At 53.3% G+C, this 26971-nt stretch overlaps 3 protein-coding genes across 7 annotated transcripts; 2 read left to right on the top strand and 1 right to left on the bottom strand.

Moving 5' to 3' along the window:
• The first annotated feature begins 1729 nt into the window (after positions 1 to 1729).
• On the top strand, positions 1730 to 10901 carry DNAJA3 (DnaJ heat shock protein family (Hsp40) member A3). Of its 2 annotated transcripts, XM_083585784.1 has the most exons (12): positions 1739 to 1932; positions 2767 to 2903; positions 4613 to 4696; positions 4843 to 5043; positions 5348 to 5500; positions 5768 to 5915; positions 6168 to 6232; positions 6334 to 6462; positions 7051 to 7166; positions 7576 to 7673; positions 8925 to 9046; positions 9780 to 10901. In XM_083585784.1, exons 1-11 carry the CDS (start codon positions 1764 to 1766, stop codon positions 9029 to 9031), a joined length of 1407 nt encoding a protein of 468 aa, XP_083441910.1. In that variant the 5' UTR covers positions 1739 to 1763; the 3' UTR covers positions 9032 to 9046; positions 9780 to 10901. The 2 variants fall into 2 exon arrangements, with proteins under 2 accessions (XP_083441911.1, XP_083441910.1); XM_083585785.1 differs by lacking the exon at positions 8925 to 9046 and having other exon boundaries at positions 1730 to 1932.
• A 701-nt stretch (positions 10902 to 11602) lies between these two features.
• Positions 11603 to 17196, bottom strand: NMRAL1 (NmrA like redox sensor 1). 4 transcript variants are annotated; one of them, XM_083585844.1, is made up of 6 exons: positions 16829 to 17196; positions 16308 to 16373; positions 14590 to 14828; positions 13213 to 13462; positions 12068 to 12258; positions 11603 to 11856 (listed from the first exon to the last, which is right to left on the bottom strand). In XM_083585844.1, the coding sequence occupies exons 2-6, from the start codon at positions 16345 to 16347 to the stop codon at positions 11677 to 11679; spliced, it is 900 nt and encodes a 299-aa protein (XP_083441970.1). In that variant the 5' UTR covers positions 16348 to 16373; positions 16829 to 17196; the 3' UTR covers positions 11603 to 11676. The 4 variants fall into 4 exon arrangements, with proteins under 4 accessions (XP_083441970.1, XP_083441967.1, XP_083441969.1 ...); XM_083585841.1 differs by having other exon boundaries at positions 16845 to 17180; XM_083585843.1 differs by having other exon boundaries at positions 16308 to 16377; positions 16829 to 17179.
• A 71-nt stretch (positions 17197 to 17267) lies between these two features.
• Positions 17268 to 25864, top strand: HMOX2 (heme oxygenase 2). Its single transcript, XM_083585871.1, has 6 exons — positions 17268 to 17442; positions 20769 to 20905; positions 21578 to 21695; positions 23294 to 23785; positions 24930 to 25050; positions 25140 to 25864. The coding sequence occupies exons 2-6, from the start codon at positions 20826 to 20828 to the stop codon at positions 25265 to 25267; spliced, it is 939 nt and encodes a 312-aa protein (XP_083441997.1). The 5' UTR covers positions 17268 to 17442; positions 20769 to 20825; the 3' UTR covers positions 25268 to 25864.
• Positions 25865 to 26971: the final 1107 nt, after the last annotated feature.

Below are 26971 nucleotides of genomic sequence, written 5' to 3'. Positions count from 1 at the left end.
TCGGACTACAATTCCCATCATCCCTGACCTCTGGTCCTGTTAGCTAGGGTTGATGGGAGTTGTAGTCCTGCTTCTTTGGCGATCCCTCGTAGCCGAGTAAGATGGTCTTCCTGGAAGACTCTTCCATCAACAGGTCTTAACAATGAGTCCGTAAGTGACTGTGGAGGCCAATTCTGGACCCACACGTCCTTCCACAGTGGGGGCATTGGCTTCTGGGCGGGAGTTAATCACAGTGTGGATTTGCCAAGGGTGCCTTCCTCTTAGCACGTTTCTCCCTTGCGTCCTGAGTTCGAATGTCTTCAACACCTTTGGTAAAGGATGTTCTCCAACTGGAGCGCTGCAGGCCAGTGTTTCCCAGCTGTCGGTATTTATGCTATTTTTGTTTTAGATTTGCCTTGAGACAGTCTTTAAACCTCTTTTGCAGACCACCAGCATTACGCTTTCCATTCGGAATAGCTAGTGGGGACTCAATTTTGAGAAACACCAGTAGGGGAACGGGGCGATTCTGAAGCCGTAGCCAGTAACCTTTGACGGGGCGGGAGGGACACAGCCTAGCGCAGCTGCCTGCTCCCTCCTGCCAGATGCCCTCTTCCTCGCACCTCCGTTCCCTCCCCATCGCTCACCCAGCAGGGCGGCCTCCGTTGGAGCCACGGCACGCCCCCCCCCTTCCCTCGCCTTCAGAGAGCCTCTACCCGGGCAGGCGTCTCCGCCCGACGGAGCGCATCGCGCGCAAAAGTCAGCCGCCCCGACTCCCTTCCGACGTGTCCGCCGGGCACCCGGCCCTCCCGATTGGTAGCTCCAAGGGGGACGAGGCGAGATCCAGACCCAGTGGAGACACACGCGCATGATCTCGCCGGTTCCTCTTCCTGCAGCTTCCCTCGGCCAGATAGATGCTTGTATGTATGCATGCATCTTAAAAAGCAGAGACATCACCTTGCCGACAAAGGTCCGTACAGTTAAAGCTGTGGTTTTCCCAGTAGTGATGTATGGAAGGGAGAGCTGGACCATAAAGAAGGCTGATCGTCGAAGAATTGATGCTTTTGAATTCTGGTGCTGGAGGAGACTCTGGAGAGTCCCATGGACTGCAAGAAGATCCAACCTCTCCATTCTGAAGGAAATCAGCCCTGAGTGCTCACGGGAAGGACAGATCCTGAAGCTGAGGCTCCAAGACTTTGGCCACCTCATGAGAAGAGAAGACTCCCTGGAAAAGACCCTGATGTTGGGAAAGATGGGGGGCACAAGGAGAAGGGAAAGACAGAGGACGAGATGGTTGGACAGTGTTCTCGAAGCTACCAGCATGAGTTTGACCAAACTGCGGGAGGCAGTGGAAGACAGGAGGGCCTGGCGTGGTCTGGTCCAGGGGGTCACGAAGAGGCGGACACGACTAAACAACTTAACAACAATAACAACAACATGTATGTATGTATCCGCGCAGCCGCTGGCTCTTTCTCCTAAGCTGCAAAGGAAAGAACGGCCCGCGAAAGCTCTTCCCGGCGCCACCAACGCGCTCCTCTTCCCGACGCCACAGAGCTCTTCGTTCCCTTCGCGCTTGCAACGCGAAGCCTGGAGCGCGGCGGGCGCTAGGACCCCGGGGCAACCCGGAGGCGAGGGCGCCCGCCAAGGTCTCGGTTCGGCGGGCGAGCGGGCGGGCGCAGGCGCAGTAGGGCCGCCCCGCCTCCCGCCCCCCCCCTGCGCCTGCGCAAACGGCGCTCTCCTGCCCGGCGCCTCGGCCGCGCCTGCGCGGTGTCTCCCGGCGGCCCAAGATGGCGGCGGCGGTGCGCGCCTCGCTGCGGCTCTCGGCGGCCCTTGGCGGGGGAGGCCGGCTGGGCAGCGCCGAGGCCCGGCGGAGGCTGCTGGCGCTGCGCGTGGCGCGCTGGCTGAGCGCCGGCCCCGCCTGGCCCCCCGCCCCCCGGCGGCTCGGAGGAGGCTCCGGTGAGGGGCGCGTGACGTCACGGGGCGCCGCCGGTGGAACTCCCGGCCACTGGAGAGAAGCGGCAGCATGGGGGGGGCTTTAGAAGGGGGGAGAGATTCACGGAGGAGGCAGTCGGTGCTTCCGCGTGGGGGTTGCCGGAGCTCTTGGGCTCCCGCTTCTTGGCTCCCCACAAGGGGCACTGGTCGGCCGCGGTGAGAGCAGGACGAGATCGGGCCCCCTTTGGCCCAATCCTGCAAGCTCCTGGCCAGCGACCCTTTCCCTCTAGGACAGTGATGGCCAAAATTGGCTGTCCAGCTGTTTTTGGACTACAACTCCCATCTTCCCTAGTTAACAGGACCAGTGGTCAGGGATGATGGAAATTGTAGTCCCCAAACAGCTGGAGGGCCAAGTTTGGCCATCACTGCTCTAGGACACCCTTCTGCAACCCCTGGGTCTTCCAGGTGTTGTGGGAATGCAGCTGTCCTGGAGAAATCAGACCTTTATCTCCAAGGACACAGTCAACTTTGTGACTTGTGGCAGCACCGGTGCCTTATGGGTCCTAGGATCCTTGGCATGTAATTATTGCTGTACAGTTTTAAATGGACATGAGGCAGGTATCCGTGCTTGTTGGGTTAGCTGAAGGAGAAAAAGCAGGTTTAAAACACATCCGTTACTCATTTACCTATGGACTTTGGTTAGGCAGGTACGGTGCCCAATTTCTGGCTGACTAGGATAGGGGGATTGTTCCGACTGGTGTCCGGAATTCCAAAGGACTTGTGGCGCTTTTTGCACAGACCACACAGCTAAGAACGAGACAGTCTGTTGTCCTAAAATCCCATTTTGTTCTTTTGCAGGAGTGATACATCATCCTCTTGCCTGCACTGCCTCATTTCATACCAGCCCCGCAAGCTGTGCCAAAGAGGACTATTACCAGATCCTGGGGGTGCCTCGAAATGCCAGCCAGAAGGAGATCAAGAAGGCCTATTACCAGGCATGTTTGCTGAAAAGAAATGTCTTTGAGAAAATATGTTTCTCAAAACAGGAAGGTAGCATTGGAGTTACAGGGTGCCAGCATGTTCCATTTGTCCTCTTCCGCAGGGCATCAGCCTACAAATGTTTAACTGCAGTGCCTTATGCTTTCTGAGCCCCCTCAGGGGAAAAGGTGGGGTACAAATAAGCATATAATCTTATAATTTTTGAGTAGCCTTAAGGAAGGGATGGGCTAGTGGAGAGGAGGAGGTTTTTTAAAGTATTAGGAAATGGTGGAGAAGGACATTCTAATGTGATTGACCAGTTTGAGAGAAGCAAACTGGTCCATAGTGGTTGAATGAGCAACCAGGTTTGTTGCTTTGAAGCAAAGGGTCCCAGATTTTTCTATTTTTTTTTAAATCAAGGGTGCCTTCTTATTAGAAGTCCCCATGCAGGCATGTATTTCTCAGAATGGAAATGGTAGAGCTTTGCCTACACAGCACTCTGTGTCACACTCTTGTCAGGATATTTCCAGCCTTTTGTCTTCAGCATCTGTTCCCCAATTACTTTTTCAGCTTGTCTGCCACAGGCATCTGCTTTCTTAACTGCTGCTTTTGGTTTTCCTCTTGATTAGAATAGACAAAGGAAGTCCACTTTCGAAGGCCTTACTAAGCAAAAAAGAAAAGAGAATGATTAGTATCTGAATTATTTTATGTAAAAAGAACTGGCTGAGATAGCTTTGTGTTTTGATGCCTAGGAAACAGACTTTTTCTAGTAGGGGTACATCTTTTATGAACAGCTCTTTCTCAGCTTTTGTTTAAAAGAAATTCTGTGGGCATATCCATTCCCTTGGTGGGGGACAGAACCTCTGCACACTTGAGATTGGTGGAATCCTGACATCTCAAGGTTAAAGAAAGGCTTCAGACACTTCAGCTGTGGACCATGTGTCTCAAAAATAAAGTCAGGCTGATGAGCTCTTCTAAATGTACCAATAACTCTGAAAAGTGAAAAGAGCAGATAAAACTGCAACAAGAGCATCCGTAGCAACAGACCTGCAGACAAAACCTAAACCATAAAGACCTGCTGGAATAGGGTTTTTCTTTTTCATTTGGTACTGAAAGCTCACTGATCAGTAGCAATTGTATCTCAAGAGGGAGGGCATCACCTTTCATTAATTGATAATGATTTTGGGTAGTAATTCTTTGCTTCCAGTGAAATTGTAAATATTTTTCTAATGCAGCTGGAGTCCTATTTATCCTATGTATGCTTTTGAGATTTAAGCCATAGTGCTAATAGACCTATAACCTCCCATTTTCACAGATATTTCATCAGATTGCATCATCTGACCATAGCTAGAAATAGTGATTATTTTTGAAAGGCCACTGTGTTTCCATGTTACAATAGAAGCCCAAAAAATTCTTTTCCTTTACATCAACCAGCTTATTTTGAAAGTTTTCACCTTTAACACCATATGTGTTACTATATTATTTTGGGAATTACTTTAGTTTGGATTTATGATGCTCTTGTTATTTGTTACTCTTATTGCTCTTGTTACTCTGGCACAGAAACCCTCCTTGTCATATGGTATAAAATTTGAGTGATGCCATACTCTTCTAACTTGAGCATAATGCAGTTGATTTGAAATACATTCTTGTAATCAGTAACAAAAAGAAGCAGCGATGACAGTGATTCTCTTGTGCTTCATCTTCACATTTGGGTCTTTTTGCTTAGCTTGCCAAGAAATACCACCCGGACACGAACAAAGATGACCCTAAAGCGAAGGAGAAGTTCTCGCAACTGGCTGAAGCCTACGAGGTAACGTGGGGGCTGTTTTTTCAAGGGGGGTGATGGTGGGCTCCTTCTGGAGTGGTCCCATTGCTCAGAATGGCATCACGGCTTCACAATCTAGCCATGTTAGCTCTGCGAGGCAAAAATAAAGCCCTCATCTTCCTTCCTTGTAGGTCTTAGGCGATGAAGTGAAACGGAAACAGTTTGATACTTACGGGACAGCCGGTTTCGATGCAAGCTCAGCAGGATCCGGGCAACAATATTGGCGTGGCGGCCCGTCTGTGGATCCAGAGGAGCTGTTCAGGAAGATCTTTGGGGAGTTTTCAGGGTCCCCTTTTGGAGACTTCCACACTGCCTTTGACCAGCCCCAGGAAGTGAGCATAACAATCTGTCTGCATGTGTAGCTTTTAAGGGAAAGCTACTTGGAAAAAGTTCGTTATGACTGGGATTCTAGTTTTGACTGCCTGGTTGTCCAATTTGATTTGTAAGTAGTAATTCATTAAATGCCTGATTTAATATTTACAATTGCGCTGAGACAGAGCCATTCCTAGAAGAGGGAAACATTTTGCCCCACATCACTGTCTTCTGCTGCGTGCAAAATGACGAGTCAGAATAGCTGGCCCTGATCTTTGCCTGGACATTGAGTGATGGCTGCCTTTGCTCCCTCTCTCTCTTTAGTATATCATGGAACTGACATTCAACCAGGCCGCCAAGGGCGTCAACAAGGAGATTCAAGTGAACATCAACGACACCTGCCAGCGCTGTGATGGCAAAGGGCACGAGCCGGGCACCAAAGTGCAACACTGCCACTACTGCAATGGCACTGGCATGGTAAGTGTATCAATGGGTCACAACGCAGAGGAAAGCAGGCTTTGCTCACCTCGCTGCTGTGTGGAGACTCCTGCCTGTGCCAAGTGGACAGCTTTTCGGAGGAGGGCAGAGAGCTTTCCCCCTTCGCTTGCTTGATTTAGATTCATTGGGAATCATCAGCCACTGGAGACTCCCACACCTAGAAAATGCCGAAGAAATAATCTCCGCTTGCAAAAATGCCCAGAAAGGCATCACCTCTCTCTGCATCTTCTCTCCCCCGCCCCATAGGAGACGATCAACACAGGTCCCTTTGTCATGCGTTCTACGTGCCGGCGATGTGGCGGGCGTGGCTCAGTTATGACGACCCCCTGTGCGATGTGTCGCGGCTCTGGGCAGACCAAGCAAAAGAAGGTGGTGATGGTCCCAGTTCCCGCAGGTCCGCATTCTCTGCCTTGTTTGGGTTCTTCATTAGATGGGGTGGCTGCTGCCATGCTTTCCTGAAGCTTGGTTGGGTCAGAGCAGAGGAACAACAGCTGCTTCCTGCAGAATGGATCAAGGGAGGGCTGGGGTGGAGTGGGCCTTTGCAAAGGTGGGCTGCTGAGGATTTAAGAATCCCGTAGCTTATGAGAGACAAGCAGGAAGTACCAGGGGAATGCCCTTGTTTACTACGCCCTTGCTCTGGCTTCAGGTGTGGAGGATGGACAGACGGTTCGGATGCCTGTAGGAAAGAGGGAAATCTTCATCACCTTCCGGGTGCGTATTTGTCTGGGCTCCCATGATTCTCTGCCCTGTTTGAAGACAGCAGGCGTCTGCTGCCACCTCCTCCATGAACTGTACCCTCTTTCTGGATTCAGGTTCAGAAGAGCTCTACGTTCCGGAGGGACGGTGCAGACATCCACTCGGACCTCTATGTCTCCATAGCACAAGCTGTCCTCGGCGGCACAGCCAGGTCTCCTGGTCTGTACGAGACAATCAGCATTGCGGTATGTAGCAGCGGGTCCCTTGATGACAGGGAGCATGCTGGTGGTCTGTATGGCTGCGCCTTCTGGTCCTTGTCAGTTGGTGATACGGCTCAGGTGTCTCCCTCCAGAGAGCTCAGCCTGGATGGCCAGGATCTCCTAGCCTATGGAATAGGGCGCCCTGTTCATCTTACTATGTTTACTGTGTCCAAATGGAAATGGACACAGTATGCTCTCAATGCCCTCGTCTTCTGCTGCAGGACTCTGCATGTGGTGCGCATGTTGCCACAGTGTCCCTCCCCTTCCTAGGCTCCTCTGACTCTTACAGCACAATCCTGCACATGTTACTTGGTAAATCCCACTGTGATCTCTTGCTCCCTAGTAAGCGTATTTAGAATTGCATCCTGGATCTGTGTCTGCTGTTATCCTTTCCCTTTACCTCTCCTGTGCGACTGGCTGCTTACACACTCCTGTGGGAGCCGTGCTTATTTTAAATTGAATTCTCTTTGTCTGGTTGGAGGGGGGGCCTTCCCTGGAGAAATAAATAGAACCGGATACATATGGTTGTATGCAAAATGCTGAATAAACCCTGTTCCTCCATCTCTCTGCCAGATCCCCCCAGGCATTCAAGCTGACCAGAAGATTCGGATGAGTGGGAAAGGCATTCCCAGAGTTAACAGTTACGGTTACGGCGACCACTATATTCACATAAAAATCAAAGTTCCCAAGTAAGTGGGGGGGGGCTTTGGGGGCCGGGGGGGGATGGTGGCGTTCAGCAGGAGCATGTTAGACACGCAACGGTGCAAAATGCAAAGTGGCCTTTGTTTTGGGAGATGTAGCGGGGAATGATGGATACAGGGGAGGAAGTCCACCTCTCCTTAGACCGCACCCCTTTTGTATTAAACAGTATATAATGGGTTACTAGCGAGCCCTCATTGGGAAGAGGCATCTCTGTTTCAAAGAGAGGATCCAGCGCTGCAGGACGGTGGCTTTGGGGAGCCTGGCAGACACCAGGGGAAGAGGCTGCCTTTAGCTTGTAGGCGTGTTCATTAGGCGGTTCAGGTTTTCCCCAGGATCGCGAGCCTTCCTGCCGAGCGGATGCCTCCAATGTAGCCCTTTCCCCCCTTTGTGCTGCAGGAGGCTGACAGACCGCCAGCGAGCCTTGATGCTGAGCTATGCAGAAGACGAAACCGAAGTGGAAGGGACCGTGAATGGCGTCACCAATACAGCCACTGGTAAGTGGAGCCCTGCGAGGTGCCCTTGGGCGCTTGGAGGTGGGAGGGGACCCTCTCGCCACCTCATTAAATGGCCCGCTCTGCAGTGTGGTGCTTACGATGGTATTCAGCTGGGCAACGTGGGACTTGCGTGGCCTAGTTGCAACGGCAGCGGTGTGACCTGCGCCCCTGCTGGAATGGAGGTCTCTTTTCATCAGTAGATGCCACAAGGAACGAGTCTGGTTGTGTTGTGGTCCTCACTTGGGGGAGGGATCTGGAGGCATCTCTTTGAGTCGCCTTACCCGTCAGCTGTCATCTTAAGCTAAAAGATTGCGATTCTCCCTTAAAAAGGAAGAGGGAGGTATTGATTTTGGGACCAGAGGGCATAGGATGTAGTAAGAGGCATTTCAGACAGCCAGGATTTTTTTTTAAAGTAGTTATCTGCACATTCTTGGTCTCCTTGTGACAGTTTCCCTAACCGGGTACAGTGTGATTTGGATTTGAAGGCCTAGGCTATAAAGGAAAGGGGTGGGGCCCTTGGAGAGGCTGTTTATGCCCTTCCTTGCACAACTGCCTTGTAAAGAGCTGGCCTCCAGATGTTGGACTTCAGTTCCCATCAGGCCAGCATAGCCAGCGGTCAGGGCTGATAGAAGCCATAGTCCAGCAAGATTTAGGGGACCACGAATTCCTCATGTCTGGGTTTAAAGGAGCTGGACTGTCTTTCCTGACGCAGCTGAGTGACAGAAAGGAGACCAAAGAGCCAGGCAGCCGTTACCAAGCAGGTGGCCCCCAGATGCTTTGGTCTGCATTGTCCATCGGCCCCTGGGAGCACAGCCACAGGACCCTGGAGTTCATGGGCTTGGCAGTCCAGAATGGCTGGAGGGGCACCAGGTTGGCAGAGTTGCCATCTAGGAGATAGAACTGGAATTGCAAACAGATGCTGTGAGAAGCAGCAAAGATACTGCCTGGAGATGAGAGCTGGGCATGAGAAAAATAAGCCAGAGGCCAAGAAGCATCAGTTGGCAAAGCAGTATGTTGGGAAGGTCCTTCTCGGTTGATCCCAGGGCACTTCCAACACATGGAACACAGGCTGAAGCGAAATGAGTTTGTTAGGCCTTCCAGCACGAGCATGGCCTCCTCCGGCCTTGCCTCTCCTCCTTGGGCAAGTGGCCAGGAAATGTTTCCAGGTGTGGTGAGCCAATGGGTGGCGGCAGCAGCACCGCCATCTCACAATTGCATATCCTGACGCAGCTCTCTGCTGTTTGTGTCTAGGTGGCAGGGGGACGACTAGATCGGGGGCAGGCGAGGAGAGGCCCGAGGCCCAGGGGGACGACAAGGAGGGATTCCTAGCTAAACTTAAGAAAATGTTTAGCTCCTGATTTGCCCCGCCAGAGGTAGGAGGCCTCTTGTGTTCTTCTGTGCTCAGTGCTGCTGAGCAGACACAGAATTGTTGGCAGCTGGGTGGGGCAGCCTTTCTGGCTGAGGGGGACAAGGTAGCGGAGACCCTTCCCTTAGGGTGGGAGACCCTTCTTCCCTCCCTAGAATCCCGTAAAGAGCAGCAGCTGGTCTGGTGCCAGCTCTGCCTGTTGTGCTACTTCCTTGACCCACTGGGCCTTCCTCTCCTCTCTGCTGTCCCACCCCACCAGCTTTTGGTTGCAACGGCGACCCAACAGCCACGCAAATAAATGGTGGGGGCACAAGAGACTGGATGCTGCATCTACTGCAAGCCACGTGTGACGGTGCTGTGTGAGGGTATAAGGCTTTGGCTGTTGATAGACTGCATCAGATCCATTTGTGAATTGCATAGGTGCAATCCTTCTGGAAAGGGCCACTTGAGGCCCTGAACCCTTGGAACTGCCTGCCACTGGATGCTGGCAAAGCATCTCAAAAGTCTGGAGTCCACACTTAAACTGGGACCAGGCAGAGGCCCACTCTGCACCCAGGATGTCAGGGTTGGAGGGGTTGACCTGCAGGCCCACTGCTGCCAGTAGTCACTGGGGAGATGAGGCTTCTCTGTGGCTACGGCTGGTTGCCTGTTGACTTCCATGGGGAGAGGGCAGCCCTTGCCAGCAAGCTGCTCTTTGCAGTTGAAGTGCAATAAGACTTCCCTTTTCCTTTTGGCTCCAGGGAAACGTTCTACCGGAAACTAGGGTGATGTGTGGCAGCGGTCGAGCGGCTGTGTCGTCCTCCTTGGAGGTGAAGCGACCGCAGGAGCCTGGCAAGAAGAATCCTAGACAGACACACTGGAACTTGCTTGGCAGGACGTCTGCGCAGGTGGAAGGCTTTCGCCTCTGGAAGCAGGACTTGGGAGGGGCGGCCTCTGCCATGTCGCCTACGGGAGCTGCAAAAGGTTCCAGGTTCCCTGGAGAGACCCTCCTCCTTTTCCAGACAGATGCAGACCACCGAGTGGGAACCTGGACAGGAAAAATCAGGCACCCGTCTAGTTTAGCAAACAGTCCTGCTCTCCTGAGGTTTTGACAAGCCCCGCAGAGAGCTCCTGAGATCACCAGCCCGCTCCAAAAAGCGGGGAGGCAGTGGAGAGCCCATGAGTTCCCTGCACCCCGAGTTCTTTTGGCCGCCAGGAGAATTTAGCTTCAGAGTTTTGTGGCACAGCCTGGCCTCAGGAGAGCGGCTTCTCTCGACTGCAGCAGCTGTAAGTAAACAGCCGGGGATTCCTCCATTGCACCTGGGCAGGCAGGGAGATCTGTTGCGTCTCTCGTGTAAGTCTGAAACGCATCTGAATTAGTTGCCCCTTTGCTCTGCTGCTAGCTCGTGAGGTTGCAGGGTGGGGTGCTGGGAGAAGCTGCTTCGTGCAGCAGCATTTTTTTGTAGGAAAGCAGCAGTCAAATACAACAACGTGCCTCTTCCCATTTACCTGCACTCAGAAGGCGTGTCCCATAGCATTTGCTGTGTGTGAAGCATCCCTCTGCACTTTTGGCCTAAGAGGACAGATGGTGGGGGAAGCGAGAGCAGAATGCATCCCGTTGGCCTCTGAAAGAGCTGGCCATGAGGCTGGGCACAGCTGAGCCACAAAGCCATCAAGACTGCTTGGGGTGTGAAGGTGTCGCTGTTACTTATTTGGCCGCTTTAAGATTCCCACCCCACCCTGCAATAAAATCCACCCGGACTGGAGCTCTCTCCCTCCACTTGCTAACAGACGGCACGTGCAGCCTCCTGAGCCATTTGGCCTGCAAGGTGATTCTGTATCAAATGTAAAATACACTCTATAAAAAAGATCTTTAGAATCCATCCTTTTGTTCTTCTCCCTTTCAAATGTCACAGCAACCTGGGAGGACGCAAGAAGTGGAAGAATATTCTTGAGCTTTTACTTGGGTGAGGGAAGGGAAGGGAAATGGTATCCTTGAACCCTGCTGCTAGGGGGCGATACAGAAAGGAAAGCCGCCCTCTTGAACTAGCACCTTTCCCTAGTTTCCCTGCTTGACCCTACATATTAGGACGTGGCTTCCTACATCCAGCTGTTAGAGCCAAAGCAACAAGGCAAGTCTCTACTTCCTGGTCCTGTAGTCATACACCGTGTCTACTATATGACCTTTTATCTGGCAAGAGAGCCTGAGGCTTTGCTGCTACGCTGCTCACCTCCCATTCTTCAGGGTTCCTGAAGGGGTGGGGCAGAGCTGGCCGGCAGCCCCTGGAGTGGAGGCAGGCTGCCTTGCTACAGGTTCCACCAGGACACAGGCTCAAAATCACTTCCTGGCCCAGGCCAATTCCCAAGGATGACTTCTCCCCTTCTTTGGGTCATGCAAGATGTTATGCTTGGATGACTGACAGCCTTGGGCTTTGTAGCTTTGTCCAAAGCAAATAACTACCCAAGACTTGTGTGATCTGTGGTTGGAGCTGCCGGGTCTCCCCCCTTTTCGGTTTGACTTGAAGCAAGTGAGCCTCAAAACCGCCACCCCTTCCATGAACTCAACCTTGCAAGGAGAATGGAATAACGGTCCAAGCCATCTTTTTTTATTTAAGAGGGGAGAACAAAGCAGGTGATCCCAGGGAGGCCCCTCCCCTGCTAGAGGTCCTTGAAAGCAGCTTTTTCCTCCGCCACCCACTCCTCAAACTTCCTGGCCTTTGGGTTGAGCTTCAGGGTCAAGGCAGGATCTCGGACTGGGCCCAGGATGTTGAAGCGGAACATGTTAGCTAACTCTTGGGCACCAGGAAAGTCCAGCTTCTCATAGGATTCAAGCGACATCTGCAGAAAGAGCAGGAGAAACTGCATTGGTCCAACTTCCAGATAATGCTGACCTGGAAACAAACAGGGTCCTGGGAGCTTTCCGCAGCATCTGGTGCTCTCGCTGTGGCATTTAGGTACAGATGGGTATGGCCTGTTCCTTCCAGCGAGTGCCAGCTTGGTGGTCCTCCCCACCCCCCTCCCTGGAGGGCTGTCCATGCACCTGCTTTACCTTGGCATCTCTCACAGGCTTCCCCGTGTACTTTTCTATCAGGGCTGCGTACTCTGCCACCGTGTGCTTGCAGCTGCTCAGCCCAATGTCCTGGCCTATGTATTTCTCTGGCTCTTTCATCAGCCGAACCACAACTGGCCCGAGATCAGCCACGGCCATCCCATCTATGGGCACTTCTCCCATGGGAATGGCTGCAAAAGAGAGGAGAAGAGGAGGGAGGTTTGATCAGGAGCTGAGGCCTCTCAGAGGAAGGAGAAAACAGCACAGGCAGAGCAAGTGCAGGTGACCATCAATTGCAACCCGGATGCACAAAGGGGGATGATATTATTTTTTTAGGGAGGGGGCATATTTTTATTGAATATTATCGATGCATCCCAAACCACAAAATAGAACTTCATGAGAGAAACACCTAAAAACCAAACCAAGGCTGTCATGGGATGTTACATTCACAAGAAGAAATTATAAAGCTGGTTATCTGGATATTTGCAATAAGAAACGTAGACAAGTAAGGGGAAGGTACCGCTTTAAGAAATGAGAGAGCAAAAGGTGTGGCACACGGGACTTGCAAGATAGACAGACCCACAAACCTATGACTGAAACCATCAGAAGCACAAGGGGCACCAAGAATACAAAGCTCTATAGTAAATAAAATAATAATAATAATAATAATTCAATCAGTTCCCCAAATTTATTGGGAGGCTTGTGGAAGGAGATCTGTGCTACTTATCCTGCAGGCACTTCCCTCTGCTGTGCATGTGCATAGCCAAGGGGACACATGCCCCCCCCCCCTCGATCACGTAAATCAATAAGAAAACTTAACTGAAGCCTGCCCCTCCTAACTATGGGCTATGCCCATGCTGCTATGTGCTGCCCTGAGATCTATGGATAAAGGTCGGTATACACATTTAATATACGAAAATAAAATATGAAAGTGTGTCCAATGAACCCTTTGGAATGGGGTGAGGAGGGCAGTGGCAGACTAAGGAAAGCACCTGCCCATCTTTTTTGCTGCCCAAGGTGAGGCTTGAGGCCCCCCTGCCCTTCCCTCCTCCGCAAGAGAGAGGCACGCCAGTGGCATCAGACTCCCTGCCAATCTGGGCAGCAGGTGAGACATCTCTTAAGGGCAGAAGGAGGGATGCTGTTACCTAGCTCATAGCTGTCTCCATCTGGGGCTTTCTGGGGTCGGAAGATGGTGATGAAGTTCTCAAAGTACCAGGGCAGCCGAAGGCTGGTCATGGGCACCCCGACAGCCCGAAAGTATTCCTCCACTTCGCCTTTGCCGTCAAAGTGTGGCACCTCCAGCTGCCCCTCTGTTAGCTTCTTCACGTTTTCCAGGCCGCTGTAAACCACGTAGCCCAAGGCCAGTCGCTTGGCTAAGTCTGCCACGTGCTTCCCCTGGGTGCAAAACCAGACACGGAATGAGAGGCAGGAAGCACTGGTCTTGCCCAAATTTATCCCTCAAGGAAAGAAGGTGGATCCCTCCCAGGCAGGGGATTGTCCTTGCCTGCGCTCCCGGCAGCAGTGAGAGAACTTTGGCAAAGGGGTGGCTTGCGGGGCTGTGGGTTGCGGAGGCCCCTGTGGGCCACCGGAGTTGCCCTTCTGCCTTCAGCAGCAGCTTAATGTACAGCTGTCGCCCCGGTGGCCTTGGGGTGAGGAGTAGCTCTGGCCAACTTTGGCTGGTGCAACAGCTGTGACCATTCTGAGACCAGGATAGTTTAGCCACCAGAGTTTGTGTGTTAGTTACTTCAAGACTGGATTTGCTGCAATTCATGCCATGTGAGAATTTCTTTGCGGCTGATCTGGAAACCGCAGTTAGTGCAGAATGGTGCAGGAGGCTTGTTGGCACGAGAGAGATCCTGTCAGCAGGTCACATCTGTCTCCAAGATCAGTCTTTATCAACCTTCCGAGAAAAATACAAAACATTAAACAAAGCCACAAAGACTTGCGAACTACCCAGCCTAAAATGAACTTATAAAGTCTGGTTTCAATAGATTTTTCAAATGCTTAACTCAGTCTTTTAGATAAGTTCATGAAAATACCAACAAAAGGTAAGTTCGGTGATATTCACAATACTGAGAGATGCTAGTAGAGACGTAGACAGATGTTAATAAAGTTGTAGACAATGAAGTTAAGCATTTGAAAAATCTATTGAAACCAGACATTATAAGTTCATTTTAGGCTGGGTAGTTTGCAAGTCTTTGTGGCTTTGTTTAATGTTTTGTATTTTTCTCAGAAGGTTGATAAAGTATGTATAATTATTGTTCTGTGTATATTAATCGCCAACGTGTTGCATGAGTCGCACTACTTCTATAAGCAGCACAGGTTGCATTTTTCTACCAAGATCAGACTTAGCTGCTGATTGGTTGCCAGGCTTATTATTGGCATGTGATGCTCTTAAGAGCATATCAAACTGCTGCAGATGCAGCCTCAGCAGCCAGTTCTGAAAGAGAATCCCCCCCCATGCCTGTTGGGCACCCCTCACACTGCACTGCGGGTTGCCCCGTCTTTGGGCTTAGCTCCACCTGGGCAACTTCCCGCTCTTTGCTGAGATGTTCCCAGAAATCGGTCACGAGGAAGACTCCGTACGCCCCTCGCAGGGCTTGCTCCAGGCTTCGCACGTCCTCCAGGTCTGCCTTCACCACTTCAGCGCCCTTCTTCTCCAGCTCCTGAGCAGCCTTCTGCCGCGGGTTGCGGGTGACAGCACGCACCTGGAAGGTGCCATCGTCCAGCAGGGCCCTGGCCACCGAGCCTCCCTGAAACCCTGCGGGAACGCAAGGGGAGGGGGAGAATCGGAAGCAGGTCAGCGAGAAAGGAAGGAAATATCCGATGCCGGTGACGTGAATTCTTTCTTCAAGGGAATGGAATCCTTCGCGGCCCAGTGGTCTCAGCAACCCTTCCTAGCGGATCTTGCCCCTATGGAGAAGTTGCCAGGGCTGAAGGTCCCTGCCTTCCACCCCTCCTAAGATGCTCCTCTCCCAAGCCGTCTCAAACTGCTTCTGCGTACCTCTGGCCTCTGTTCTGCTCCCCTCATTATTCTCCACGTTCTTGGGAGACCAGGAGAAAGGGGAGACTCGCTGGATTCTTCAGCTGTCTCTGCAGTCGGCAGTATGGACCACAGATGCATCGCAAAGGACAAGGCCCTGCCTTAGGCAAGGTCGGTTCCTCAGGTCATCTAGTTGGGCACTGTCTAAACCACCCTTCCCAAACATGGTGTCCTCCAGAGGGGACGATGGCAGCAGCTGATGAGAATTGTAGTCAAGGGCATGGTGGGCTTGTGAACTTCACTCAGGTTGCCTGCAATGCCTCTGTGGATCACAGAACCACGGAATGGTAGAGTTGGAAGGGCTCTCAAGGGTCATCTAGTCCCACCCCCTGCAATGCAGGAGTCGCAACTCAGGCATCCCTGACAGGTGGCCCTCCAACCTCTGCCTATAAAAGCCTCCCAGGAAGGAGAGCCCGCCACCTTCCGATGTGTGGAGACAGCCCATTCGTCACACTAAATGCTCGTGTTCATTTTAACTGCGTTGCTGCCTTTATTTCTCACGCTGCATTTCATTGCACAGTACTGTAATTTGAAAGAATAAAAAATAATACAATTAAAACCAACACAGCATCTAGAACAGTGTGTTAAAGTTGCTACAACAGGCAGGGGAATGTCATTAAATGGCCCACCAGGACCCTAATTTTCAAGGGACGGGGGAATTGGTGAGGAACCACACTACGCTAGGGGGCAGCAAGTTTGGGAGGGCTGACTTCTCTTTAACGGCAGCAGCTCTTCTGGGGTTTCAGGCAGGAGAGCTGGATATGCCAGAGACTGAAGGGGGAGCAGGAGACTCTTTAATCTCAGGGTTACGGGTTCGAGCCCCAGGTTGGGCAAAAGATTCCTGCATTGCAGGGGGTGGGACTAGATGACTCTTGTGGTCCCTTCCAACTGTAAGTTCTATGATTCAATGTCCTACCACTGGGCTATACTCCCTAAAAGGGGGGGGGGGTACTGCCTAAGCACGTTTTGAAGCAGGCAAAGCAATAAACATTAAGGCCATCTAAAGCCCCCGAGGTCCAGAGCCTGACATTCCCGAACTGGCCCCGGGGACGCAGATCAGCCCCTCTCCGTGCGAGATAAATCTCCCACCTCCCTGCTGCGCCCACAGGCAACCTACCTGAGAGACGCGCCCACGTCCCGCCGAGATGCAAGAATGTGCGACATGTTTCCTAGTCTCCACTTTGGAAGGTTACCTACCTGTAGCTCCAAAAACCACCACCCGTTTCTTCTCCGCCATCCTCGGAGGAGCTGAGGGTACTTTGGCTGCCTTGGAGAAAGGAAGAAAGAACTTTTGCAAAGGTCTCGAGGGAGATTGCCGCGCCTTTCCTGACACCAGGCAGGACTTGGAGGGGGACCCCCAAAGGTCATCCAGCCCAACCCCCCTGCAATGCAGGAATTGCAATGGAAGGATCACGGATCGGGTGCCCGTTCAGTGGCGTAGCGTGGGTTGTCAGCCCCCGGGGCAAGGCAAGTAATTTGCGCCCCCTAACCCGTGGATTTGCGCCCCCTAACCCTAACCCCCAGATGTTGCACCCGGTGCGGCCGGCCCCCCCTGCACCCCCCGCGCTACGCCACTGTGCCCGTTTCACTCTGGCTGAGCCACCAGTTAGTCCCTGGAACGGATTGGAGGCCCCACTTGGCACAATCTGGAATGACGGGGGGGGGATTTCTTCATCTCCTGGTCAATACACGTGTTAAGGGTAACGCCCTGAATGCACCTGGCCAGAGACTCACGACTCTTGGTGATCTCGATGATCCGCAGGAAAAAGGCGTCCTGGTGCGAGGGAGCCTCGTGAGCAGCGCGTGACTCCGAAAGGCACGGCGACGTCGTCACGCAGTCCAGCCCGAGGAAGGGGAAAGGAACTCTGCACATGCTCGGAGGCACTCTCTCCCCGCAGGGGTTTCACTGCAGCAGCGGCATTGCTGTGGTTTTTTTAATTATTATTTATTTTACTGGCTTTGTGGCAATAAAGATAACGCTGTACAACCAAGTCCCCCTGCGCCTCTCTCCCTGCAGTGCCAGGCAGGCGCCGCGCGGGGGCGGAGGAGAGGCGCGCCTCTCGGCCTCCCTTCCCGCCGCCCTCGTCTCTCTGGCCGAGCAGGGGAGGGGGCGGGGCGCAGTGAGGCTTATTCCCCGCCCATTTCCGGGCCAGCCTCGGCCCCTCCCCCGTCACAAACGCGCTGCTCGCCCGCCGATAGGCCGCCCGCCGCGCCAGGAAGCGGCCCTTTGTGCGCGAGGGGGCGGAGCTCCGTCCGGCGGAGGCGCTGACCGGAAGTGCCTCTAGACCGCGAGGAGACCCGGAGGAAGCGGCAGGAGCGGCGCCCGCCTGAGGTAACGGTTCCGCGGCGGCCGTTGGGCGGGCTTCCCCCGGGCATGCGCAGAGCCATACCGGCCCGCTGCCGCCGGGCCTCCCTCGCGGGGGCGTCGTTGGGGAGGGGGGGCTCCTAGTGAGGACTAGGAACTTGGGGCTCGTTTAATCTCTCTTGCACCCCCCCCACCCATCTTGGAAGCGCCTCCCTTAGGCCGGGCCTGCTTCGCAGGGGTGTTGTTGGGGATTCAGAGAGGAGCAGGAGGAGGAGGAGGGAGAAGAACCACTCGCCCCCCTTGAGGTGCCTGGAGGGGGGGGCAATGACAGTACATAACTGAGTCAAACTTCCCCCGCCACAACAACCCTGTGAGGTAGGTCGGGATGAGAGAGATGACGAGTGGCTCAAGGTCATGCCCAGTGAGGAATTCGAACCCTGGTCTCTGCTGGGCCCTGGTCCTCCTCCGATCCCCACAAGAACCCTGCGAGGGAGGCTCAGGGAGGCGGTGCTTGGCTCCCAGGGTCACCCCCAGTGAGCTCTGGGGCCAAGGAGGGGATCGGAAACCACCTTCTAGTCTGACACGCGCTTAATTCCAGTCGCTTAGCTGCCTGGAGGGGGGTTTTGCTTCTGCCCGCCCCCGATTTCCACTATTCAGCCTCACTGGGTTAGGAGAAAAGGAAGGGCTTTCTTCACAAATGTGAATAGGTTTTACCCCTGCATCACTTTACTCACTACTCCCACCCGACTAAAAAGCCCCACGTGTTATTTATTGGTTAAAAAGCAGGAGCCTGAGAGGTGGAAGAAGCAGACAGACTCCATCGTGGAGAGATGCAAGAACTATATCTGGACTTAGTTCTTCCCTCCCTCCCTCCCTTGTGAAGAGGGTCCATTTAAACTACCTGATTTATGAACAAGTTTCCCGGGGGACCCCACTTCTTGCACCCCTCCATTCTGGAGGGGGGTGTCTTATCTATTCCGACTCTCAGCTTCCTGTTCTTTAACTATGGTTCTGGGATTTACCGAGAGGCAGGCTGCCTCTGGATGTGGAGCCTGTAGTTTAGCTACCACAGCTAATACCATGGAAGAGCCCCAGTGGGTCAGACCAGGCGACCCCACTGTTCTGGCATCCTGTTTCCAACAGCAGCCAGCAGGATGCTGCCCGCAAGCATCCATGTGGCGCATGAAGATTGCAGCCCTCCATCATTTTACCGCCACCTCTCCCGGCCCAAACAGTTGATAATCTGCAGCCTGCTGCTTCTGGACTTGGAGGTTCCACTACCTGCCATGGCTTCTTCCATGTGGTGAAGTGGAGGATGTTTAGTTGTCCTGCCTGAGCATCTGAAGGCCGTGCTGTTGCTGCTCCCTCTTGAATGGGGCCTGGCCCCTGTCCTGAGCATCCCACTCCTGTATCGGAGGAAGTGGCACAGAGTGCTAGCCCCTTGGGTCCAAGACTCAATCAGCTTGGAAACTGAGTGTCAAAAGTGCTGGAAATATAGTTAAGCTGCTAACTGTGGTATAACTTATTAACATTTCATTGTCCTGTATACTTCAGTTGTGTTTCTTTGAGTAGGCAACTTGTGATTTTCCTTTGGAACTGTACTGGTCCAGCTGAAAATATTAGAAGGAATGTTAGAGGGAATTCGTTTTGGGGGGGAGTGGGGCACTCATATAAGTTCCTAACGGATCCTTTCTCAAGTTCCTTTGGAACTGTTGGCCTCTGAGAAAGAAAGAAGAAATTCCCAGTCTCTGGAAGTGAGCTGTGCCTGAGCAGCTTCTGCCAGCCCTCTGGTGGTATGATGCACAGGTTTTCCTGAAACGAAGGCAAAGGCAGTGGGAGGTTTCCTGGTATCAACAGCCTCCTGACGTCAAGTCCTTGCCTAGTTGGCATGGTGGCGCCTGGAATCCTGTGGCGGGAGGTGCCTGGGGTGCGGCCTCCTCCTGGGACATTTTAGAGAAGGAAGTTTTGTCTCTCGAACTGTAATTTGGCTGATGGATTGCCTTGAAGTGTGCACATCTGTAGCAGCACTCAGCTGGTTCCTGTGCTCTGGGATGGGAATAACTTTTGCCCCTATCCATCACTTGCTTATAATAAGGTGCCTTTGTGACTGGTATGTGGTGTCCTTTGGGGCAGTGGCCACTCAGAAAGGAACTGAAGAGCTAACTAGCAGTGATTTGCAAAACATCTCCATGTTCCCTGTGGTCTAGGAAAGGAACTGGCAGCAGAGTGCATGATTTGGAGCAGGTTTCTGAGCAACCAGTGTCCTCCGATGGCATTTCGATGGAGGCCATGTCTGTGCTGGTACTTGATGCATCACCAGGCTTGTGTAGCCAAATTGAAATAGGGTTATAACGTATTGCGAAATCTCTAGGTCTGGACCTGATTAGGTGTTGTGAGGGCTGACTCTTTTAAATCCTGCTTGAGTTGCTCATTTGCACTTTTCCACCAAGGCACCAAATCAGAAATGCATTAGTTAAGCTCAGGATTTCCCTGAGGGGACTGGGTGAGGTGGCGCACGGCAGGGGCTGTTGCAGCTCGACAGGGTGTAATGGCGCTGATGGGTAGCTTGTGCCATCCTTTTTAAAGCACTGGCACCGTACCTGCTGTTACTTTGTCCCCACTAACTTGAGGAGATGCACTTCCCATATCCCATTTCTCTCTTTCTGCGTGTCTCCCTGTGTCTTGCTGTTTCTGTCTGCCTCTCTATCTCTCTTTCCCATATCTGCCTGCAAGCCCTGCAGTGTTTCTGACTATCTTGTTGTTCTTGGCCATAGGTATCATCTGTCTTGTCCCCTGCGTGTCCTTCATGACATGGCTGGCAGAGCTGGCTCGCATTCAGCTTTGGCTGCTCCCTCCCTTTGTTCCTCTGGAGCAGTTTCAATGGCTCACCAAGTAGAGGTGGTTGCTGCTGCTGCTGCAGCCCAAATCCTAGAAATGAAAGGCAGGCATTGAAGGACTTCTTTGCTACTCTTTCTGCTGCCGGGACAGCTGCAGCCCAAACAATGGTGTGCTCAGCAGTTGCACATCAAACTGGGCTCTTTGCTCTCCTCAGTTCTCAGGCTGGCCATGGAGCTTAGTCGGAGGCTGTTCTTACTGAAGAGTGGGCAGCTTATTGGACCGCACAGTGAAAGTTGCTGGTGACAAGGACTTACATTTGGGGTGGTAGGCTTAAAATCCTGCGCTTCTGAGTTGGCTTGGTCACAAATGGATCAGGTTAATGCTTCGCACCACCACGCTGTTAGCCTTTGATTTGCAAAGCTTGGTTTTCAGCTCCAGCTGCATGAATCTTATTTGACTGTTAAGGATGCTGCAGACTTGAGGCTGTGTAACTGACTCTTGCTCTTTCTGAACAGGTAATTGAGGATTGAGCAAAGTGTCCTGCAGCCCAGCCAAGATCTACTGGTTGCAGAATGTCGTCTGATGTAACAGAGGCACTGGAGGAGCCTGAAAATCTCTCCTATGAGGAGCTGGAGGAGGATGACAATGTGAGGTGAGGAGGAGAAGGAAGTATTGGCAGAGGCCGCAATGGCAGGCTGGGAGATCTTGTCCTTGTGGTTTGATGCAGTATTACTGCATGAATGTGGTTCTAGATTCCCTGCTAAGCCAGGTGCTGAATGAAGGGAAGTTTGTTTGGTAATGAAACCCACTCCTCCCTGAGAGATTCTTCAGAGTCCTAAGCCTGCCGTATCCAGAGAGTGCTTTCAGAGTTCGGTATCTGTGCTGCCAAGAAGCCCCTCTGGGGAAAAGGCACCCAGCTCAGCTCTCTCTGAAGGCATTATGGAGCTCATTGACGGAACCAGATGGAGGCAGGTGGGCTGGGGGGAGTCTCCCAGATTAGAGGACTCATCCGGGTAAGGCCAGTCCCTCTGGCCAAGGTGGGGAACAGCAAGGGCACAGGCAGCCTGGAGGCTTCCTGGGCTGTTTTCCAGGCATGTACAAGGCTCACTGAGGACAGACTGATGAGGCTTGGGGTGCTGACGGCACATTGCATGGAGGGGGTGAGTGTCATGCCTTCTCTCACCCAGGAGTACAGCAGTGTTTGTGGTGGTTTCATGGGGCCTGAGAGTTCTGGGTTGGTTGTTTTTGGGTGCTGGGAGGCTGAATCAAGCATGTGCCAGCTGCTTCTGATCTCTTCCCCTTGGGCACTTCTGTCTCTCCACAGCGCCACAGACTTGTCTGAGCTGCTCAAGGAAGGGACCAAGGAATCACATGACCGGGCTGAAAACACTCAGTTTGTCAAGGATTTCCTGAAAGGGCGCATCAAGAGGGAGCTCTTCAAGGTGCGTCTTGCAGTGTGCTGGCTATGATCCCTCTTTAGAACAGGTGTAAGCAACCTTTAGCCTTCCAGGTGTTGCTGAACTGCACCTCCCATCAGCCCTGGCCATTGACCATGCTTGCAGGGGCTGATGGGAGTTGTAGTTGAGCATCAGCTGGCGGGGGGGGGGCAGCAGAGGTTGCCCCACCCCGTTTTAGCAGATGGGGGATGCGATTCAAATGTGCTGTGTGGCCTGTAGGGAGCTCTCTCCCCCAGCAAAGAACGTAGCCCAGCTGCTGGGCACAGATGCTTCTGGCTCTGTTGAATAGTCCCCCTGTGACTGGTCAGAAGTGGGCTTAGTGGCAGCTCCTCAGCCTTCCCTGTTCACTAGTCAGGGGCTGGAGATCTTACTTATATTTTATTTCATAACACTTAATACACCACTTGATTATTTTTTTAAAAAACCTCCAGTGTTTATAAAAGATACCGTATTGGCCCGAATATAAGCCGCACCACCACCACCAATTACTTTATTATTTATACCCCTCCCATCTGGCATGGTTTCCCCAGCCACTCTGGGCGGCTTTCAACAGAACATTAGACATTAAAAAACTTCCCTAAACAGGGCTGCCTTCAGATGTCTTCTAAAAGTCGGATAGTTGTTTATTTCCTTGACATCTGATGGGACAGAGTTCCACATGGCAGGCCCCACTACCAGGAAGGCCCTCTGCCTGGTTTCCTGTAACCTCACTTCTCACAGTGAGGGAACTGCCAGAAGGCCCTCCGAGCTGGACCTCAGTGTCCGGGGGGTGGAGATACTCCATCAGGTATACTAGGCCGAGGCCATGTAGTGCTTTCAAGGTCAGCACCAACACTTTGAATTGTGCTCGGAAACGTACTGGGAGCCAATGTAGGCCTTTCAGGACCGGTGTTACATGGTCTTGACGGCCACTCCCAGTCACCAGTCTAGGTGCCGCATTCTGGATTAATTGTAGTTCCTGAGTCACCTTCAAAGGTAGCCATTGCAGTAGTCTGAGGCTGTGTGAGCCCTCAGCGACAGCACTGGATCCAGAAGCAACTCCTTCGGGGGGACCATCCAGGGGGGCAACATTTTAGCCCACAGCTCCCAGGACTCTTCCAGTCTCTAGTCTTTTGCCTCAAACCTGCTGCCCTCCATAGTCCACCTTGAACTCTTCAGATCGTGGGGGCAGATCAGTGGAATTCAAGCAGCCACCCGATAGGCTCCAAACCCCTTATTTGAAAGGAGCTGCTGACATGTTGCCCAGCCAGTTAGGTGCCCACCAGAGGGTTCCCAAGCAGCATGGCCTTGGGCAAAGGAGGCCAGCCTGAGAGTGCAGCCGAGTGCCCTAGCAGAGCCCCTGCTTCCATGCCCTCCGCATCTCGGCTTAAAAATGGTTTGGGCAACAGCGCTTGGGAAGACTCTTCTCTGCCTGGGACCCAGGAGAGCTTCTGCCAGTCAGGCATTGTAGGCTAGAGGTGGGCAAGCTGTGCCCCCCACCTGTGCCAGGCCCCATAATTCCTGACCAGGTGAGGATCTCTGGAGGGGAAGCCGGGGTTCCATGCTGCCTCCTTTCCCCACATGGCTCCTCTTCTCTCTTGCAGCTGGGCACCGTGGCTCTGTACTTCACGTACTCTGCTCTGGAGGAGGAGATGGAGCGGAACAAGGACCAGCCGGCCTTCACCCCTCTCTACTTCCCCCTGGAGCTGCACCGGAAGGAGGCCCTGATGAAAGACCTGGAGTATTTCTACGGGGAAGGCTGGCGGGAGAAGGTCCAGTGCTCAGAGGCCACCCAGCGCTACATCGACCGCATCCGGCATGTGGGGCAGCACGAGCCGGAGCTGCTGGTGGCTCATGCCTACACGCGCTACATGGGGGACCTGTCAGGGGGGCAGGTGCTGAAGAAGGTGGCCCAGCGGGCGCTGAAGCTGCCCAGCACCGGCGAGGGGGTCCAGTTCTACATCTTCGACAACATTTCCAACCCCCAGCAGTTCAAGCAGTTCTACAGAGCCCGGCTCAACGCCCTGGACTTGGACAAGGGGACCAAGGAGAGGATCGTCGAAGAGGCCAACAAGGCCTTCGAATTCAACATGCAGGTACGGAGCCAGGGGAGGCTGTTTCGGCTGCAGAGAAGACCCCACCTGGAGCTCAGGAGGAGGAAGCAGCTTCTGCTGACAGGAGGGGCTACAAACCCTGACCTGCTGCCTGCTGGGGTGGAGGTGCTTGCGGGAATCCCCCTGTCAGTTAGCCAGCCTTTGCCCTCCCTATAGTTCTCAGCTTGGCTTTGAGGCTGGCCCCTTGGTGCTCTCTCCCGGGCAGGCTGGTGCCTCCAGCCTCTGCTCTGGACCGGGTTGCATGACACCTCCCTCCCCCTACCTTTTGCCCTCCTTGGCCAACATCCTCGAGGGAGCAGTCAGCAGCGCTGGCTCCTGGGCTGTGTGCAAAGGTCACAAATCTGTGGCATCCATTGCCAGGGTTGCCACCTGGCACAGGAGGTTGAGTGTTGTTGTGTCAGCAGCATGTGCACACACACACACAGCCTCACTTCCCCATTGCCAGTAAGGCGTTGCCCAAAGGGGCAGACCCAGGGGCAAAATGTGTCTTCCCGCTGAAGAGGTCCTACGAAGGGATGAGCAGGCCTTGCTGAAATCTCTGCAGTGCCCAGGCAACTGTGGCCTGCGAGGCTGCCAAGGCCTTGGCTTGGTTGGTGCCAGGCCCTGGGCTGGGATTTGCCTGCTGCTAGCCACTGTTGGACCTCCTTTGACTAGAACCCCAGGCTTGGCACAGGTGGCACTTCAGGGCCAGCCCTTGACTGGCATGCGTCTCCACCTCCATCGTTCTGCCCGGACACTGAGGTGCAGTGCCAAGGGGCTTCTGGCAGTTCCCTCCCTGCGAGAAGCCAAGTTACAGGCAACCAGGCAGAGGGCCTTCTCGGTAGTGGCACCCACCCTGTGGAACTCCCTCCCACCAGATGTCAAAGAGAAAAACAACTACCAGACTTTTAGAAGGCATCTGAAGGCATCACTGTTTAGGGAAGCTTTTACTGTTTAACAGGTTATTGTATTTTAGTGTTCTGTTGGAAGCCGCCCAGAGTGGCTGGAGAAAACCAGCCAGATGGGCGGGATATAAATGATAAATGATAAATAATAATAATAATGATAATAATAATAATTAGAGTGCACCAGGACTCCGGGGGGTGGTTGCTCTGGCTCATGGCTTTTCCTTGCTCCTTCTCTGCAGGTGTTTGAGGAACTGGACAAGATTGGGGCTTTGTTAGCGGAAGAAACCCAAGAGGGGGGCCTCCCCGTGCACGATGGGAAAGGAGACGTGCGCAAGTGCCCCTACTACGCCGGCAAGCTAGGTGGGTCTCCTTCTTACACCTCCCCCTCCTTCTTTGGGTGCCTGGCCTGTGCCCCTGCTGGTCTCTGATTCCACCCTCCCTCTCCCCAGGCGCTGCCGAAGTCTCCAGCTGCCCCTGCCACGTGGCCTTGGCTCTGCTGAAATTGCCCACCGTCCAGCTGGTCCTGGCAGCCTGCGTTGCTGTCGCCGCAGGAGTTGTGGCCTGGTACGTGATGTGAGGAGGCAGCGCACTCTGCTGCTGCTTCCTGGTGACAGTGGCACTTCCTTGGCGGGACTCTGACTGTTTCCCACCGACTCAGGTGGAACGATTTAATTAAGAAACCATTAAACCCAAATGCACAAGGAATGAGCGAATGGGGGAGATGCCCTCCTGCCTGTCTGTACATGAGCGGTGTTTTGGTGGGTTAGCTAGCAAGGTGGCACTAGAGACACACCCCCCCGGGCTGCTTGCTTGGCACTGCGCTTTGTTGAATACCAAAGCCCTGGGTGGAGCCTGCCAGCTCGTTCCCAGACCCACAACTCCCTGCCCGCCTTTGCCTGGTGGAGAGGGAGGTCTGGGCACTACCATGGGTGGGACCAAACAGTTTGCCTCCTTGCAAGGGGAGGCAGGGAGGGGGCAGGAAGCGCCCTGCCCTTCCGCTTTCGCTCATGGTGGTCTCCGACTTTGTGGCATTCCAGGTACGTAGTAGACGAACTGCATACTTTCAGTTACCCTCTTGTACATAAGAGAAATGCTAACGGTTTAGTTTCCCTGTAACTTATGGACTGTGTTAACGACTCGGAAATAATAAAATTTATATTTCGGTGTCTTAAAACTGCTGTGTGACTTGGGGATGAAGAGGAAACAGCCTGACTGCAGGCAGCTCTCCTTGCCGGATTTGTGAGAATGAGGCCCAGCTGAGTGTGCCCTGCAAAGCCTGCCAAAGGGTCAACTGCCCCAGAGCCAGGAATCCTGGTGTTGCCCTATTCCTCCCCCCCCTTTCTCTCTCCCTCTTGTGCTGCATCAGCTGCCTCCACTCACCACTTAGCAGTTGCCCCAAAGCCCTGCATGGGTGACTTCCTGGTGAGGCTTTTAGTGTCTGGCAGACAACTCCCACTTGGTTTTTCAAGTCCTCTTTTTGGCTAACTCCTTGGCAAGTGGCTGGCTTTCACTGCTGTGGAAATGGAGACTTTTAAAGTCAACATTCAGGCCAACTTGCCAGCTCAGATTTGTCCCAGCCCATTCAAGGTTTGGTGGCTCATTTACGTTGGGGCTTGGAGTAGCAGCTTTCTCAAGATCTCGAGGTCTGCCGAGGACAGTCTTTCTGGCCATTTCCCTCCCCCCCGCCCTCTTCCTTGAGGAGGCAGCAGAGCCCTGAACTCTCCTATCCAGTGGAGGATTAAGGACAGCTCTATTAAGTCAGCCCATTTAATCTAACTTGCTGCTTTCCAAGCAGATGCTGAGGAAGATCACAAGCAGGGCCCCTCCGCTCCCATGATGGCTGCCTGGAAACGACCACCATTTAGCCATTGCCACATTTCCCTCCCCCTCTTCAAATGCTCACCATTAGTTTAATCCCCCTGAATTCATAGCTGTCCCACAGCAGTGGCATTTCAGCAGCCGAGCCGTCCTTTTCCTTTTGGGAGGGGGCCCCTGGGTGACAGAAATGTCCCTTCACGAGGTTTCCCCTTCCTACCAGCAGTTCCAGCCAAAAGCCTCCCAAGTAGATGGAGGTGGGAAGATGGGGGCTGTCGTGGTAAAATGCATCATAATTGGAGGGATGCATTGATGAAACTGGCCTTGGCTGTGGCATTCTCCTGCTAGAGAATTTCAACAGGGCAGAGTAAAACCGATGAGCAGACGCCAGCCTCCCCAAAGTTCAGGAAAGTCGGAGTAAGGGGGCAAAATGAATGTGACGGCAGCAAGCGTGCAGGGAAGGGCC

The sequence above is a fragment of the Podarcis filfolensis genome (genome assembly GCF_964270895.1).
Source record: "Podarcis filfolensis genome assembly, chromosome: 14".
In the NCBI taxonomy this organism is placed as follows: Eukaryota; Metazoa; Chordata; class Lepidosauria; order Squamata; family Lacertidae; genus Podarcis; species Podarcis filfolensis.
The sequence above is the reverse complement of the archived record's forward strand: the minus strand, read 5'-3'. Positions and strand labels throughout refer to the sequence as shown.